General features: G+C 59.0%; 2 protein-coding genes across 2 annotated transcripts; both read right to left on the reverse strand.

Annotated features, from left to right (window-relative positions):
- Positions 1-5,532: 5,532 nt before the first annotated feature.
- On the reverse strand, positions 5,533-6,294 carry LOC311215359 (caltrin-like protein 2). The gene is made up of 3 exons (XM_084296463.1): positions 6,182-6,294; positions 5,895-6,056; positions 5,533-5,765 (listed from the first exon to the last, which is right to left on the reverse strand). The coding sequence occupies exons 1-3, from the start codon at positions 6,243-6,245 to the stop codon at positions 5,761-5,763; spliced, it is 231 nt and encodes a 76-aa protein (XP_084152589.1). The 5' UTR covers positions 6,246-6,294; the 3' UTR covers positions 5,533-5,760.
- Positions 6,295-9,323: 3,029 nt separating this feature from the next.
- Positions 9,324-14,730, reverse strand: MATN4 (matrilin 4; the record flags this gene model as incomplete). The annotated part of the gene is made up of 10 exons (XM_084296647.1): positions 9,324-9,374; positions 9,712-9,827; positions 10,198-10,350; positions 10,659-11,072; positions 11,477-11,599; positions 11,681-11,803; positions 12,059-12,181; positions 12,446-12,568; positions 13,075-13,644; positions 14,658-14,730. 10 exons carry the CDS (start codon positions 14,728-14,730, stop codon positions 9,324-9,326), a joined length of 1,869 nt encoding a protein of 622 aa, XP_084152773.1.
- Positions 14,731-15,455: the final 725 nt, after the last annotated feature.

Here is a 15,455-nt window from a genome sequence, read left to right on the forward strand (position 1 = left end):
CCCCAGAAACACAGCGCAGAAGGAGGTGAACAGCGAGTGCTGATCCTGCTGTGGTGTTGGTGCCAGAATCAAGCAAGGCACAGTAAATTCAGGAGTACAGCCACAGGCACAATAAATTCATGAGTACAGCCACAGCCACCTTACGGGGATCACACGCAGCGGCCCCAAGTTCCACCTGTACAGAAAATCCTGGCAACCCAGCGACCTCCAGAAATAGCACTGCCTTACACATCAGTGTTTAGCCCTGATATAAGGAGACAAGCTGCAAAACAACTTCTCCATGCAAAAAAAAAAAAAAAAAAAGGGGGTTAGCATAAAGGGAGATGCCATTTCCCTGAGCCAGTCTGTCCTGCTCAGCCAGCACACTGGCCCTGGGGACAGCGAGCTGCCCCCAGCTTTGGGACCCGTCAGCCACGGCCAGGCTGGGATGGCACGACAGAAAATTTCAGCCAAACCTATACATTTTTGATAACTGGCCTCTGATGTTGGTATTTCAGAAGTGGAAGTGCCCTGGTGGTGGGATGAGCACCCTCTGCCAATGGCGAGGCTGGTGTCCTGTGTGGGGGCTGCCTTGGGGTGCCCCTGGGGAGGTTCCCATGGGATGGGCTTGGTGACGGGGGCTCCCATGGCACAGGGGCTTCTACCAGCCCAGAGCGGTGGCTCCTGGGGCCTTGCCCATGTGGGTCCCACTCTCCCAAGCTGTCCCAGCCCAGCAGAGCTGCGGGGCTCGGTGGTGCTGCCTGCTTCCTCCACGACACAGGGGCCACCGCTGCTTTCATCTCAGAGCCCAGGTTTTACAATGCCAGCTATGGATTTCCCCCTTCTGTACGGCTGGCCTGGCTGCTAGTCACTGCATTTTTGTGGGTTCATTTATTTATTTATTTATTTTTAACCAGGAGTGGTTGTACCAGTGGCAAAGGAACAGCCCAGGATGTGGGGACGGAGCTCAGGGGCTGAGCCTGGCGTGGACACTTGCTCCTGCAAAATGCACACCGCGTCCTGCTGCAGCACGCCATCAGCACTGGCACACCGAGGGCAACCCTCACTGGCTGTTTGACCGTCGGGGCCCAGGGCTTGTGTTTGGGGCAGATCCAGGTACAGAGATGACACATCTCCCTGGTTTCCCAAGCCCTGGAGCAATGGAAGGAGCATTTGTGTCCCAAGAAGGTCCTGATTGCTGGGGCGCAGCATGGCACTGGTGCAGAAACCCAGCTTGCCCAGGAACCTCCCAGTGACATTTCAGAAAAAAAAAAAAAAAACACACACATTTTTCTATTTTTAGTGGTCAAACTGTGCAGAGCATCACAGTATGCTCTGCACATCATAATATCACATCATTGTGTGAGTCCCACCGCTGGCCCAGCGCATTGCCCGGACCAGAGCTAATGTGGAAAGCAGCCGAGCATCTCCGAGGCTGCTCAGAGCCACGGTGCCGGCTGCCCTGCGCTCATTAATGCGATCGAGTTGCAGCAGCTCCTCAAGCAGAAAGGTACTTGGACATCGGCCCATTGCCTGCATTTGGTCTCTACTCACACGGGCTCTGATTGTTTTGGGATAGTGGCTGTTTCTCTGATTTGCACCATCCCTCTGATTTTAGCCCCAGAGGTCCAAATCTCATCTTCCCGTTCGCCTGCCTGTGCACAGCGGTCTGCGACGCTGCTCCGCTTTCGCCCATCTCTCCCTGATTAATGTGAAGCCCAGCTTCATGAATCATGCATGGAGCTGTATTTAGGATAATGATTTCTGACATCCAGCGCCTGGGCACAGCATTTCGGGACGGACTGTTTGTGGCCAGAGAACTCCAGAAATAATGAGCCGACGTTTCCTCCATCCGAACCAGGGGAGGGGGAGGGAGATGGGCGATGCAGCCCTGCCTCCTTCGGAGGCAATCACAGGTTGCTCCCTAATTAGCCAAATGTGTAAACGCTAAATATTGACATAGCTTTGCGGTTGCCTGTGCCTTGCAATCGCATTGCATGCTATTAACCTACATAACCATCAGGGAAGGAGCGTCTGCGTGCGCCTTGGCACAGGCAGGGCTGCAGAGGCAGGAATTCCCCTGTGCTGGTGCTGCTGCCGGTGCCCTGCTCCACAGGATGCTACCGAAGGAGCTTGGAAACTGCTTCCCCTCTGCAGCTGGAGCCCGTCCGTGCTGCCCGACTACGTGAACAGCCCCCTGCCCGCCGGGGGTGGCTTTTGGGGCTGGCTGGGGGGGGTCCTGGTGAGCTGTGCACTCGGGAGGGGATGCGGGGCCCCTGGTGCTCAGTGGGCTGCAGGGGATGCTTTCCTGGCTGTGCACTGTTCTGTAGGGGAGCATTCAGGGGCTCCAAAGCTGTTAGCTGCAGGATGGTGGGGGTGCCTCTCCGAGGGGCTGCGGGTCTGGCTCGGGAGCTGCAGGAGGCTGGGGACACGATGGGGCTGCAGGAGGCTGGGTGAGCTCCTGCCCTCAGCACTGCCCAGCCTCCACGTGCTGAGCTCTCTGCAGCCTCCATGCAGTGTGGCTGGCTGCAGGAGAAAGGGGTTTCTGTCCCCTATGCATGGGGACAAGGAGCTGCTGGCTAGGGGTCCCTCCTAGCTACAGGGGGCCGCCACCGCTTTATTCCTTTGCTTCTTAATTAATGTATTCATTTTCTAAGGGTGGGTTTGTAGCCTGAAACAATGGCTTTGTGTGTGAGACTCCATGTACTCCCCAAAATACTCTGAACCCCCTGGCTGAGCAGCTCTGGCCATGTGCAGCAGGCCAAGCTGGCAGGTCCCCATGTCCCTGGCATTAGGGCCAGAGAGAGTTGCTTCCTGCACGCCTGCTTCTGCACCAAGCTCATCCCTTACCAGCCTCAGGGGGTCTGTGCCAAGGCTCAGACCGATGGCAGAGGCTCAGGGAACCAAGTGCCTCTGGTTCATCTGGCGGCTTCCTGGGCGTGCAGCCCCAGCAGGCTGGTGAGGATTTCCAGGGGGATTCGGTGGGGACACGGAGCCAAGCGACTCAGCTGGGCAAGGCACAGCCCTGCTGCCCCTCGGCACGTGTGTGGCCACCCCAGAACTGGTTCAGGGTGAAGCAGCACTTAAGGGAAGAGAGGATGAGGGACGGTCCCAAAGGCTTCCCACTTTGCACCACCAGTGCCACAGAGGGTGGTCGTGGCTAGGGGAGCACACTGGATCAGGACAAAGGCAGCCCTGTGCCATCAGACAGTCCATGCTGGAGGGTCCCAACTGCAAGAGAGCTCTGGTCTGGCCATGAGCACCTCGACTGCAGCCTGCAGGGACTGGCCATGGGGGAGCTGAGCTCAAAGAAACAAAGAAAACACCCCACGTGTTGAGGCACAGGGTGAATTCATAACTACGCTGACCTTCAGCGGGGAGGACGGGCTGCGATTCTGCAGAGGTGTATTTATTCCTCGTGTGCAGGGACTAGGAGGGCGTTGACTCATTTTCCCTCCCGAAACGCCGCTGCCTGTGCGCAGAGCAGGCGGGGGCTGCGCTCAGTGCCCGGCCGGGGGCAGAGCGTGGATCTGCTCAGCCCAGGGGCTCTCCTCTGACGGCTCTGATGCAATTGCTGCATCCTACTGGGACTACAGCATCCCACTCCTGGCCCGGGCTAGTTAAATAAGCCTCTCTTTGCAAAGGTTTTCAAAGCTGTAGTAATTCTGATTAGGCCAGTCTGAATCATCCCCTGAAAAGGTCTCGCGTCACTCCGGAGCGCTAAACTGCTCTGTATTCACCCTGATCACCCACACTGCTGAGCCAGAGCATGAAATACGCAGGGAGAAGGCTCCAAGAAAATATTAAAAAGATGTTCAAGTGTGCAAGGGGCATACTGGGGGTGAGACTTTCCCTCTCCATCCGCTGCATCAGGCCCAGGCAGAGGACCAAGGGCTCTGTCCCCACGCTGCTCCAGCCTCAGGAGAGCAGATGATGGGGGCAGAGCCAGCAGGGAAGCGTCTCCTGGCTGGCACAGGGCGCACTGCTCCCCTGCTGTCTCCTGGCACGAATACCTTCGATACATGGTGGAATTCCCTCCTTTCCCCAGGACCCAGATCCGAAGGATTTCCAGGCAAAACCCGCTGCCAGCAGCTTCCCACAGTCAGGGTCATGCCTTCCTCGTCTGCGTTTGGGTGCGTTGTCCTGCTCCTGCCAGGCGGTGCTGGCTGTCCCGGGGTGCAGGCAAACCTCAGCCCCAGTGGGGGGGCTTCTAGGGAGGGAGAGAAGAGCTCATGCTGCAGCTCCAGGCGGGTGTTCGGGGCTGCTGCACTATCTGATTCCTAACCTGCAGCATCCCAGAGCAGAAAGAACCCGGACTGAGGGACCCTCAGGCATCCTCCCCTGGCTGCCTTCTCCATCTCCTCCTGCCCAGCTGGGTGGCAGCGGTGACAAGGGAAGGGCAGACCTCTGCAGCCTTCACGTGGAGGTCTGCAGGTCCCTTTCAGCAGCTCCCAGGATAACAACCCCCCCCCCGAGCTGTCTCCTGTACCTGCCCCCACAAAGGAGCTGCTGCCCTGGGCACAGGGGGCTGGGCTGGCCGGGACCACCAGCGCTGCTGGAGGCACCCGGTGCCTGGAGCTTGGAGCTTAATCAAACCAATTAGCAATTTAATCTTGTTAACAAACCGGGATAATTGCAGCGTTATCAAATTAGCCAGCTGCGTGGAAATGCCTGCTTAATAGCTGATAATGGCTGGTGCTGCCGGAGGAGGGGTGCTGCGGTCTGTGACCGATGGGACGTGCCACCATGCATGCCATCGCAGCCATGGGGACAGCCTGGGGACAGCACCGGGGCTCTGCCCCCCCTCTTTGGCATGAGGGTGGCAAGGGACATCCCCACGGGCAGGTGCTGTGCTGGTCCTAAATGCTGTCCCATTTCCCACCTGGGTTTGGCTGCTCCCAGCCCCTGGCCCTCCTTCTGCCTGCCCCTGCTGGCTCACCCGGTGTTTTTATCCCCCACGGGCACCGTGCAAGCTGTTGGCATGTCCCTGTCATTTGTGGGGTGCCACTCTGTCCCTGCAGCAGACACCAGCAGGCTGCACACTGCCAACTTGTCTCAGCACCCCATGAAAGCCTGGCCCCGAACATGGGCTGTGTTTCTGTGCCCTGCCTGGAGGCTCTCCCAGGCACTCCTCTTCAGCTGAATTTCCCCTACCAGGGTCTCAGCACCCTGGGTTATGGGGCTGTGTAACCCCCCCCCAGCTGCTGGGGACCACAGGGGGTCCCGTTCCCTGTCCCACCGCCCTGCCCAGCTCGGGTGCACCAGGGGACATGCTGCCCACCCGCTTCCCTTCAGCCTGCTGGGAGGTCCCTGAAGTGTCCCGTTGGGTCTCACTGCGGCCCCTCCAACCCTCCTCTCGGGGTCTGGGTGCCTCGGGAGGGGTTTGCTGCCCCCAGGCAGCCCCTAACCACATGCTGGGTCTGTAGAGGGGTGGGCTTCCTCCTCTTCCCCCGGCACAAATCCTGGGGAGGGAGCAGCAGTGGGAGTGTGCGCCAGGGTGGGCCTGAAGAGGGGCAGGAAGGGGAGACACACACCATGAGCTCTCCTGGAACGAGTTCCTTTATTTGTAACAGCAGCAGGGAAGGGAAAAGAGAGAGTGAGCAGACAGCAGGCAGCATCCTGGGGCAGCTGGTTCTGCAGCCAGGGAGGTTTCAGAGCATGGGCAAGGAGCTGTCCCCGTCCCTGTCCCCAGCAGGACAGTCCTCCCTGGGCTGCGAGCAGCGGGCTGGTACCAGAGGTGGCACAGGGATGCGGAGAAGCCCCTTGGTCTGTGCCGGGCCCTCACACTGGGGAAAGGGAAAGAGAGAGGGAGAGGGGCTGAGAGAGAGCACCTGGGCCACCCCCAGCCCTGAAAACCATGGCCACCTCCCTGCCCAGGGCCACGGCCACCGCAGGTGGCTTGGAGAGGACGGTACCGTGGGACGTGGGGATGCCAGGCGGGCGCGAGAAGCATCTCCTACCGCAGGCACCCTGGCAGCACTTCTGGTGGCGGGGGCACTGCCAGCTGCTGTCGCATTTGTTCGGCGGGTTGGGAATGGCGCAGGTGACGCGGATGCGCGGGCAGGACCAGGCGGTGCCTGCAAGGTGAGGGGGCTGCAGCCCAGGAGGGTCCCCAGAGGGCTTTGTCCCCTCCTGATGCACAGGCCGGGTGCCATCCTGTCTCCTTGGACACCTCTCCTCCCTCCTAAAGCATTTATATTACCTGCTGGCAGCTCCATCCAGGCGATGAGCATCCCCACGAGGAGGAGGGCAGCCACGGACCTCATGCTGCCACGGCCCCTGGGAGATGTGTGCGGTCGCTGGGGGATGCTGGCACTTAAATTCCTGGGGGAGGATGGGGGTGGGAAGCAGGCTGGGGGATGCTGACGTTTGTGCCTTTTCCCCCTGTGTTTTCCGGAAGCCTTTTGCACAAGATACGGATGGGACGGCTCCGTTGCTCAAAAAGCTGGTGCTGCCTTGCGCAACCGCCCCGTGTGGTTGCACCTGGGATGTGGGGGGCAAAATGAAGGCAGCTGGTCCTGGGGGGTCTGCCCGCTCCTGCGCAGGCACAGTCCTGCAGGAGAAGCCTTCACGGGGACCCTGCAATGATGGGGGTTTGCTGGGGAGAGGCAAAGATCCCCCTGCACAAGGAGTGTGCACCCCTGCCCCAGGCACAGCTGTTTTCGGCGGGTGCTCTTGGGCAATGGGCAGTTGCTCCACTCCCCACCAGCAGGCCAACGTCCCCTCACCTTGTGCAATGCTTCCCGAAGGGATCCTTGCTGCGGGCAGAGCCCAGAGCTGTGCTGGAAGCAGGCGCAGGGGATGTCCTGGGGGAAAGGCACCCCCCAGCCATGCACACAGCCCCCGGTCACCCCGTGATCCTGCAAACACAGCCTGGGGCAGCCCCTGGTTTTGCAACAGGGCAGGGCAAGGACCAGGAAGAGCAGGAGCATCACCCCTCTGTGCCCCATGAGGTCTCTGCCATCGCCCTGTCCCCTCAGGGCTCTGCGGGCATCTTGCCATGTTCTTCCCCTATCGCGTCTCCACATGCCCTGGTAACTGGCCTTTAACTCACGGGTATCTGTTAATTATTGCCCAGCTGCCCTAATGATCCTCTGGCTACATTTCGCTCTTTGTAAAGTCATTTGTTAAACAACTGTGGAAGGATTCAGCCAACCCAAACAGTCTTTCTGGGCTGTGCACCAATACCTGAACACTATCGATGGGAAATAGAAGCACTGGAGCAATTTTGGAGCAATCTTTAGCAGTTCAGCTGCTGCTGTGGTTGGGGACGGGGAGAGGGCAGTGTGGTGCTCCCGGCTGCTGCCAGGGCCCGGCCAAGGCAGTGCGTGGAGCTGCACCTGTGGGAGGAAAAAATACCAAGGAGCAGAGGGGATCCAGCAGCTGAAATCCTGGGGGGAAAAATATCCTTCTGGGGGAGATGAAAGCACTTGATCCATAGGGGAAATGTCTAAAACCTGCTTCTATTGCAACCCCCTCGGAAGGACCCAGACCATGGCAGCCTGAACACGAGCTGGATGCAGTGCGGCACCCTTTGTCCCCCCACCCTGCGTTGCAGGGACAGGTCCCACGGAGCCCTCCCCAGCACCCCCCTGACTGCCCCACGTGGAAAGGGCCTGTGCTGAGCAGTGCTCAGCATGCTGCAGGCTTGGGGTTTGAGCGGGGCCAGGCTCCCTCTTTATCAGGGTGCACAAAGCATGCCGGGGACAGTCTGTGCCCTGTAGACCAGCCCTTGTCCCTGTTACGCAGCAGCTCGGGGCGATGCGTAACAAAAAAACAGTGCTTTTTCCCTGGCCCTCCATCCACCCTTCTCCAGCTCCCCGCAGAGGACACCCCGCTCGCCTTGGGGTCCCCAGGGGCAGGGTGCCCTAACCCAGCGCACCCTCCTTAGCGCTGGTGTCTGGTGCCACCTAGTGAGAAGCCACCAGGGGTGCTCTGCAGGAGAGGGCCCTAATGGGGCTTTGCTCTGCCCTGGGATGCTCCCCCAAAAAATCCCAGCTGGATGAGAGCCAGCTGGTGCCTCACTCCTGCTGCTCTCCCCATACGCTTCCCTCATCCCACTGTACCCCTCGTTTCCCCCACAGCGTCCTCCTGCTGGCCCCTTCCCATCCTTTGGCCCCAGGGCAGGACCCCCAGCGCTTGCAGAGCCCCAAGGTCTCGCCGTGAGCCCTTCTGCAGCCTGCCTTACACGCTGCCAACGTGTCACCAGTCCAACCGAGGCTTAATACAAACTCTCAGTGTGCGCCATTATCTGCTTTAATCAAGCCTGTTATTAAATCCTAGACTAAGTGGTTTTTTGTTGTTGCTGTTGTTGTTTTTTCCCTTTTAATTTTTCACTGTTTGCTTTTCAGGGAGCTGCATGCCGAGCAGGGGGGTCCCATCACCAGCGAGCAGCAGGGCTGCAGCCTGCCCAGGTGGGGTTAGGTTCACACCTCTGCCTCAATTTGTGAGCCCCGTCCTTGTCCCCATTGGGGACCCACTTGGGGTGCTCAAGAAGCAAGGATTTTCCCAAAGGATTTTCAGAGCCTGAGGGCACGGGGCTTTGGCAAAAGCCACAGGGCCCCTGCTCAGACACAGACACTTCCATGGACACAGGCCCAACAAAAAGGAGAGAGCCATGTCCTACAAATCTCCAGGGTGTTTATTGTCAAGATAGAAATTTCCATATATAAAATAAGTGTTTAAAAATAGCACTACCCTGCTCTTGACATGAAATATATATGTACACACACGTAGATATTTATAGAAAGAATTATTACCATTTTGCTATGTGATTAAAAAAAAAAACAAAAACAAAAACAAAATCACAAGATAATGACCAATTCCCAAACAACCCTGCCAAAACAGGGACGAGGGGATCCTGATGCCCTCTCTCCCATGGGCGCATGCTGGGGCTGTGTCCCCACAGCCAAGGGGCTTACACCCCTTACACCCCGTCCAGCCCCACGCTGCCGGCAGCTTGGGCTCACCCTGCCCGCAGCAGCTCTCTGGGTGCCCTCACCGCCGGGTTTTTCTCTCACAAAGCACCTTGGTGAGCACTGGGGCTGGAGCCAGGTGTTGTAGGAGCTGCACCACATCTCCTCTTCCAGTGCCCAGCTCATCTCAGGCTGGGGGAACGAGGCAACTGCAAGGGCTGAACCCATTTGCTTTGTGGCAAGGCTTCTGCTCAAGTTCTTTTTTTTTTTTTCTTTTTTTTTTTTTTTTTAAATACACTCCACATCCCCTCGGGATTTTGTGATACAAGAACAAACAACGATGCTTTACACATAATCTAGCAATAACAGCTCCACGTAGCTACCGGAGGTCCCCGTGCCCTCCCCGAGCACCGCGGCTCTCTGCGAGGATCACTTCTTGAGGGCAATCTGCTTCTCCAAGGCTTCCAGTCTGGCTGTCATCTGAGCAAGTGAGTGTGCTAAGGAAACCGTGAGCCAGGCAAAGAGAGAGAAACATGCCCCAGACAAGCATGGACTGAGCCTTACCCGTGCCTGCTGGCACCCAGGAACCCTCCCTTTGGAGACCGTGGTTGGGACTGAGCTTCCGTGCTGTGAGATGTCACAGTGCTGCCTTTTATCTCTTGAAAGATCTGACAGTGTTCAGTGGCCAGCACTGGCTGCCCCGGCCGTCCCCACCTCCCATCCCTGCTGCCAGCCCCTGTGCCTCCCCCGGCAGGAGTTTGGATGCAGCCCCCCAGAGCTGCGGGCTGCTCTGCGCCCCAGTGCGCCCACGCAGCACCCAAAGGATATTCCTCTCGGTCAGGCTCTGCAGGATGGCCACGGTGTTTGTCTGGAACTGCACCAGCGCCTCGCACTCACATGGGCTCCGGATCTCTGTCTCCCCTCTGCCCTCCTCTGTGTCGGTGGGATTTGGGAGTGCTCAGGGCACAGTGCCACAGCTGGCCCCGCTCACGTCCCCCCCAATGCAGCACCAGCCCCTTGTCTTTCCAGCCCTTCTGCATTAAAGCCCTCACGCCCAGCTTCTCCTCTTCTAAATAATCCCTCCCTGAGACTTAACCCTCTATGAACAGTAAGAGGAGATCAGGAGAGGGGCACCTTGGGGTTTCAGCAGCCCTGAGGCTCAGTTTAGGGGCTCTACCTGCCCCTGCCAGGCTGCCACAAGCCTTATAGGTGTTCGCAATGATGGGTGAGCTGCAGGGTGGCAGGGGCTCAAGTCACCCTGCAGGCTCATCAGGGTGATGAGGGCTCGTGGCTGGGCACCCACCTGGGCAGATGTTCAGCTTGAAGTTCTCCACCAGGTGGGTCATGGTGGTGAAGTCTGCCGAGTAGGAGAAGTGCTGCTCCACCGGCTCGGAGGCGATGGCCCGCAGCTCCTCTTCCACTGCCTTGCCAACACCCACGGCAAACATGACAATGCCTGCAGGGCGAGGACGGACCCTGAGCACCCCACAGCAGGTGATTCCCAAACACAGAGTGAGTAAGGCTGAGTGCTTCCCCACCCTGGGGCTTCCCCCACTCGTGGCATGGATTTGGGAAAGGCAGGCAGGGGCACAACAGCACCAGCACAGTGCATGCTGCGGCACGAATGGTGCTGTTCAGAGGATCCTGACACCATGGTGCAGGCAATGCAACACCACAAGCCTGGGTGCGGTGGGCACCCAAGTCCTGAGAGCCAACCATCCCAAGGATCCATCCCGGGATGGTTCCCAGCCCCCTGCCCCTCACCTGACTCTTTTGCTCTCCTGGCCCACTCAGAGATGTCGTCCTGGGAGCGCCCATCCGTGAAGACGAGCCCGATTCTGGGTACGTTGTGGGAGAGGGGCCTGGCCCCTTCCAGCTCAGAGAAGCTGTGCTCTACCATGTGCTTGAGGGCAAGGCCAGTCATGGTGCCTTTCTCCATGTACTCCACCTTCATCACAGCCTCCTTGATCTCGTCCGCGCTGTGGTACTTGTTGAGGGGGAACTCGGTGCGGACACGGCTGGAATACTGCACCAGCCCCACCCGCGTGCCCTGCGGGGACACCTCCAGCAGGTCCACGATGCGGTTCACAAACTGCTTCACCAGCTCGAAGTTCTGGGGCCGGACGCTCTTGGAGCCATCGATCACCATCACCAGGTCAACGTGCCCAGCCCCACACCCTGCGGGCACACGGCGGGGTGAGAAGGGACCAGCGGGACAGTGCTTGGGCCCCTGGGATGGGGTGAGGCTGGGAAGTGGGGCAAGAATGCCTGGGGACCTCCATCCAAACTGCTCCACTGCCACCCCAGGGTCCCCTGGACATCCCTCCTAGGTCTCCCTTTTCCTGAACCTTTCCCAAAATCTCCTGTTGTATCCTCTGGGCTCTGTCTCTGTGGACGCAATCCCACATCCACCCACACAGAGCCCCTCGCAGCTGCCCATGTGGGTGAAGCCCTCGCTGGGAGCTGGGTGCTCAGCAGCCCCACACTGCAGCTCGGAGGGTGAGCTGCACCCCAGTACTCAGTGCTGCACCCCAGTACTCACGGCTGCACCCCAAAACTCAGTGCTGCACCCCAGTACTCACGGCTGCACCCTTTCCCGTCAGCCTGGAGCTGCTGCCCCTCAGGGCACACGCAGTGGTATGAGCCCTCGCTGGTCACGCACTTGAACTCGCAGCCGTGATCCACTCCGTTGCAGAGGTCGGTGGCTGGGGGACAAGGCAAGGGCACGGGGTTATCCCCTTGTGAGCAGGGGACCCCAGCACCCTTGTGCATCCCGCGGGACTCACCCCTGCAGGACCTGCCGTCGGGCTGCAGCGTGAAGCCGCGGTGGCAGCGGCAGCGGTGCCCGCTGGGGATGCTCACACACTCATGCTGGCAGCTGTGGTTCCCAAAGCTGCAATAATCAATCACTGGGGAGAGAAGGAGGCAGGGGGAGGCTGGCAGGGGGGCTCTGTGGGTCCCACTGCGGCATGGGGCAGGACCAGGACCCTGCTTGTGGCAACAGAGTAAAGCTGGGGAGACGCCGAGCCCTTGTTTCCAGCATGAGCAAGGGCAGGGGATGTTAGCAAGGGAAGGGGCAACATACTGAGGGACAAGGGGAGGATGAGCAAGAAGCAAATGAAGAAGGAAAGGAAGAAGCAGCAGGGAGGGAGAAGGACACATACTGGTGCAGGTCCTCTTGTCCTGGTTGAGGTAGTAACCTGCGCGGCAGCGGCACGAGTAAGACCCACGAGCGCTGACGCACTGGTGCTCACAGCCGTGCCTCCCGTCGGCACACGCATCGATGGCTGCAGGGGAAGCAGACACCCATCACATTCATGCCTCGGTGTCCCTGGGGCAGTTCCCCAGGCGCAGAACCACGAGGCAAGAAGGAAAGGTGCTGGGGTGATGGCCAGAAGTAGCCAATACTGCTCTGCCCTCTGGGAGGGCAAATACTGGGAGTACCCCACTGCTGCTGGCCTCGCTGGGCCCTCAGCTGCATTTCAGCTCCCCTCCAAAAGACCCGCACCTGCCAGTCCTTTGTGAGAGTTAGAATAAAGAAAGGTTTTTACGGGAGCAGGTCTTTCCGTCTGCGTTGAGCTGGTAGCCGGGGTTGCATTCGCAGTAGAAGGAGCCGGGGGTGCTCACGCAGCTGTGCTGGCAGCCGTGGTCGCGCTCCACACACATGTCCACCCCTGCAAGACAGAGAGGGGTCAGAGCGGCCCACGGGCTCCCGTACAGCTCTCCTGCATGCTCCCTGTCCCTGTGGGGTGTCCCATAGGGCTGATTTCCAGTGCATGGGCATAGGAACCCCTTGTGCTGTGCAGGTTTCTGAATGGCTTTGGTGTTCAGGTCTACCCAAGCACTAAATGCTCACTATTAATTGCTACTGTTGACAGCCTGAGCTCAGCTGTTCTGCATGAAGGAGCCCAGGCAGCTATGTCTGCGCATCCATGTGAACAGACCCGGCTGGGAAATGGGCACTGGGGCAGGGAGGCAGCAGGCAAAGGCATTGCCAGAAGGGCAGTGTGCCCCTGGGCACATCTCAGCCTCTGCATGAGGCAGAGCTCCTGCTGGCTGAGGCTGCGCGCTGCCACCCCAAACACCCCCTGAGGACCATCTTCTCTCCTGCTCTTGGTGCAGGGTGAGGAGCAGGCACTGGGACCCTCGTCACCACCCCGCCGCCGCGGCTCTCACCCACCGCACAGCTTGTCCTGGAACTGCTTCCCGAACTGCTGGATAAGCTCGAAGGACTCCACGAGGAAGACGTGCTCCTCCAGCGGCAGCGAGGCCATGGCCCGCAGTGAGGTCATGTCTGCCCGCTGGATGCCCACTGCGTATATCTCGATGCCAGCATCCCGGGCCTGTGTGGCCACCTCGGTGACCCGGTCCTGAGGCCGCCCGTCGGTCACCACGATGGCGATGCGGGGGATCTTCTTGTGCGGCGGGCGCGCGCCCTCCTGCACCGTGAAGGCCACATTCATGGTGTACTGGATGGCCAGCCCCGTCATGGTGCCCTGGGCCAGCGGCACGATGCCGTTGATGGCCTTCTCCATGTCCTCCCGCGTGAAGAAGGTCTTGAGGGAGAAGATGTTCTGCACCTGGCTGGAGTACTGGATCACCCCCACGCGTGTGGCATTGGGGCCCACGTCCAGGTTGCCGATGATGTCGATCATGAAGCGCCTCATGGTCTCGAACTCGAAGGGGCGCACGCTGCGGGAGCTGTCGATCACGAAGACGATGTCCATGGGGCCTGTCCTGCACTTCAGGGCTGCAAGAGGGCAAGGAGGTGGCTTAGCCTGCGAGGAGCAGAGGTGTCCCCTTTGGGTGGCTGTAGGGGTGCTCGTGGGGGAAGGAGAGGGCAGGTCAGGGCTCACCGGCACCTTCCCACTGCCAAATGAACCTACGGAGGGTGCCTGGTTGGGATTGTGAACAGGAGGCAGGGGACACACGCCCTGGCCATGGGGCTATAGGGAATGGCAGTGTCCCCTCGTCCCCAAATCCTGCTGCTGCCCTGCTCCTGCACAAACACTTCTGTCTGTCCAGATCTGCCCTGGCAAGGCTCAGGCAGTTTTAGGCAGTGGCGTGTTCATCTCTGCAGCAGTTCCTCTGTCCCTCCTGCAGCTCCAACCTCCTGTTTTTTACTGCATTTTTCCAGTTCCTGTCTAAAACCAGAGCTCTCTATTCTATTCTTTTTTTTTTTTTTTTTTTTTTTTTTAAAAAAGGAAAAAAAATAGACAATGAAAAGCCTTGCTACAGACATGCACATTAAGAGGGTCGAGCCAAACAGCCTCTCTTGGATACATGGGTGCAACTTCCAGTGCAAACTGGGCAGGTGTTTAGCAAGTGAAAAGCCAATGAACATATTTTGCTTGGCTTGCGTGCACCGGAGCCTGGGAGAATTTGGCCATAATGGTAAGCAAACACTCCGAGCCCCCTTGGGACGATGCCCAGACTGGGGCTGTCATCCCAGCTGCTCCCAAGTGCCCAGAGGTTTCTGAGACACATTCGTCTCCTTTCTCCATATGGTGCTTTCATGGCTTTTGAAACTGGAACCAATTTGGCCACCTCTGCCCGGGGAGCACAGAGGCTGGTGCCCCTGAATTTGCTTCGTCCTCCCCACCAGGAGACCCACGTGCATGGAGGGGTGCAGGTGGGGACCCTGCATCCTCCTGGGGATGCCCCAAAGCATCAGGTCCCCACCAAGCCTTCCTCCAAGAGCTTTGCTGCCCTCACACACTCACTTCTCTCCCCTCTAAGCAATTTGCAGCAGCCGGTGCTCACCTGCAGGTTTTGGCCTGGCTTCCAGCGTCGTTAGGACAAGCAGGAGGAGAGGAGCGACTGGCAGGAGCTTCATCCTTGCTGCGCGCACTGCAGAGAGGAGATGTGCTGTCAGTGCTGACCCCCACGGCTTGCAGCTCCTGCTGGCAAACCCCACAAACAGGGGGTGCCCCTGGCACTGCCAAATCCCCCAGACAGCAGCAGCAGTTGTGCCAGATCCACCCCCAAACCTCCCCGAAACCCAGGCGGGGACTGTTCCAAGCAGGGACGGGCAGCCTCAGCGCCGCTACGTTTCATTACAATAGCGACGATTTGCCAAGTGAAAAACCCGGCCTGATTTTCTGCTCTGGGTGGAGCTGGCCACCAGACAAGCCTTATTTTCACTTGCAAACCATGCGGCTGGGATGTTCAGCCAAGCGCTCCCTGCCTGGCGCTCGCCGCAGCCAGAGGACGAACGGAGCTCCGCTCCCGGGGACGCGCGACCACGGCCCCACCGCTCCCAGCATCGCAGGGCCACCAGCTCCGTGCTGGGAAAAGACACCCCAAAAATTAAATGCCAGGCCAGCAAAACCTGCTCAGAAGACTCTCAGAGTCACTGGCAAAGACTGCTTTTCCAAGAATTTATTCTCTGACTTTTTTCAGGGAGAGCAGAAAACAAAAACCTCCACATGCACGGGAGGTGATGGTGCCTATGCAGATGGGTTTGTGGGACCTGGGTGAAGGATTTGGGCATTTGAGGTGGGATAGCCGAGGAAACAAGATATTTAGACTGGTTATCCAAAACCTCAGCTTGTTGCTTAT

This window comes from Netta rufina, assembly GCF_964035555.1.
Source record: "Netta rufina genome assembly, chromosome: 16".
In the NCBI taxonomy this organism is placed as follows: domain Eukaryota; kingdom Metazoa; phylum Chordata; class Aves; order Anseriformes; family Anatidae; genus Netta; species Netta rufina.

Excerpts from the sequence above, each read along its gene's own strand:
- LOC311215359 (XM_084296463.1), bottom strand. The coding sequence starts at position 6,245 with ATGAGGTCCGTGGCTGCCCTCCTCCTCGTGGGGATGCTCATCGCCTGG. Across the intron at positions 6,057-6,181 it reads CTGGATGGAGCTGCCAGCAG|GCACCGCCTGGTCCTGCCCG; the intron begins GTAATATAAATG and ends CTCACCTTGCAG.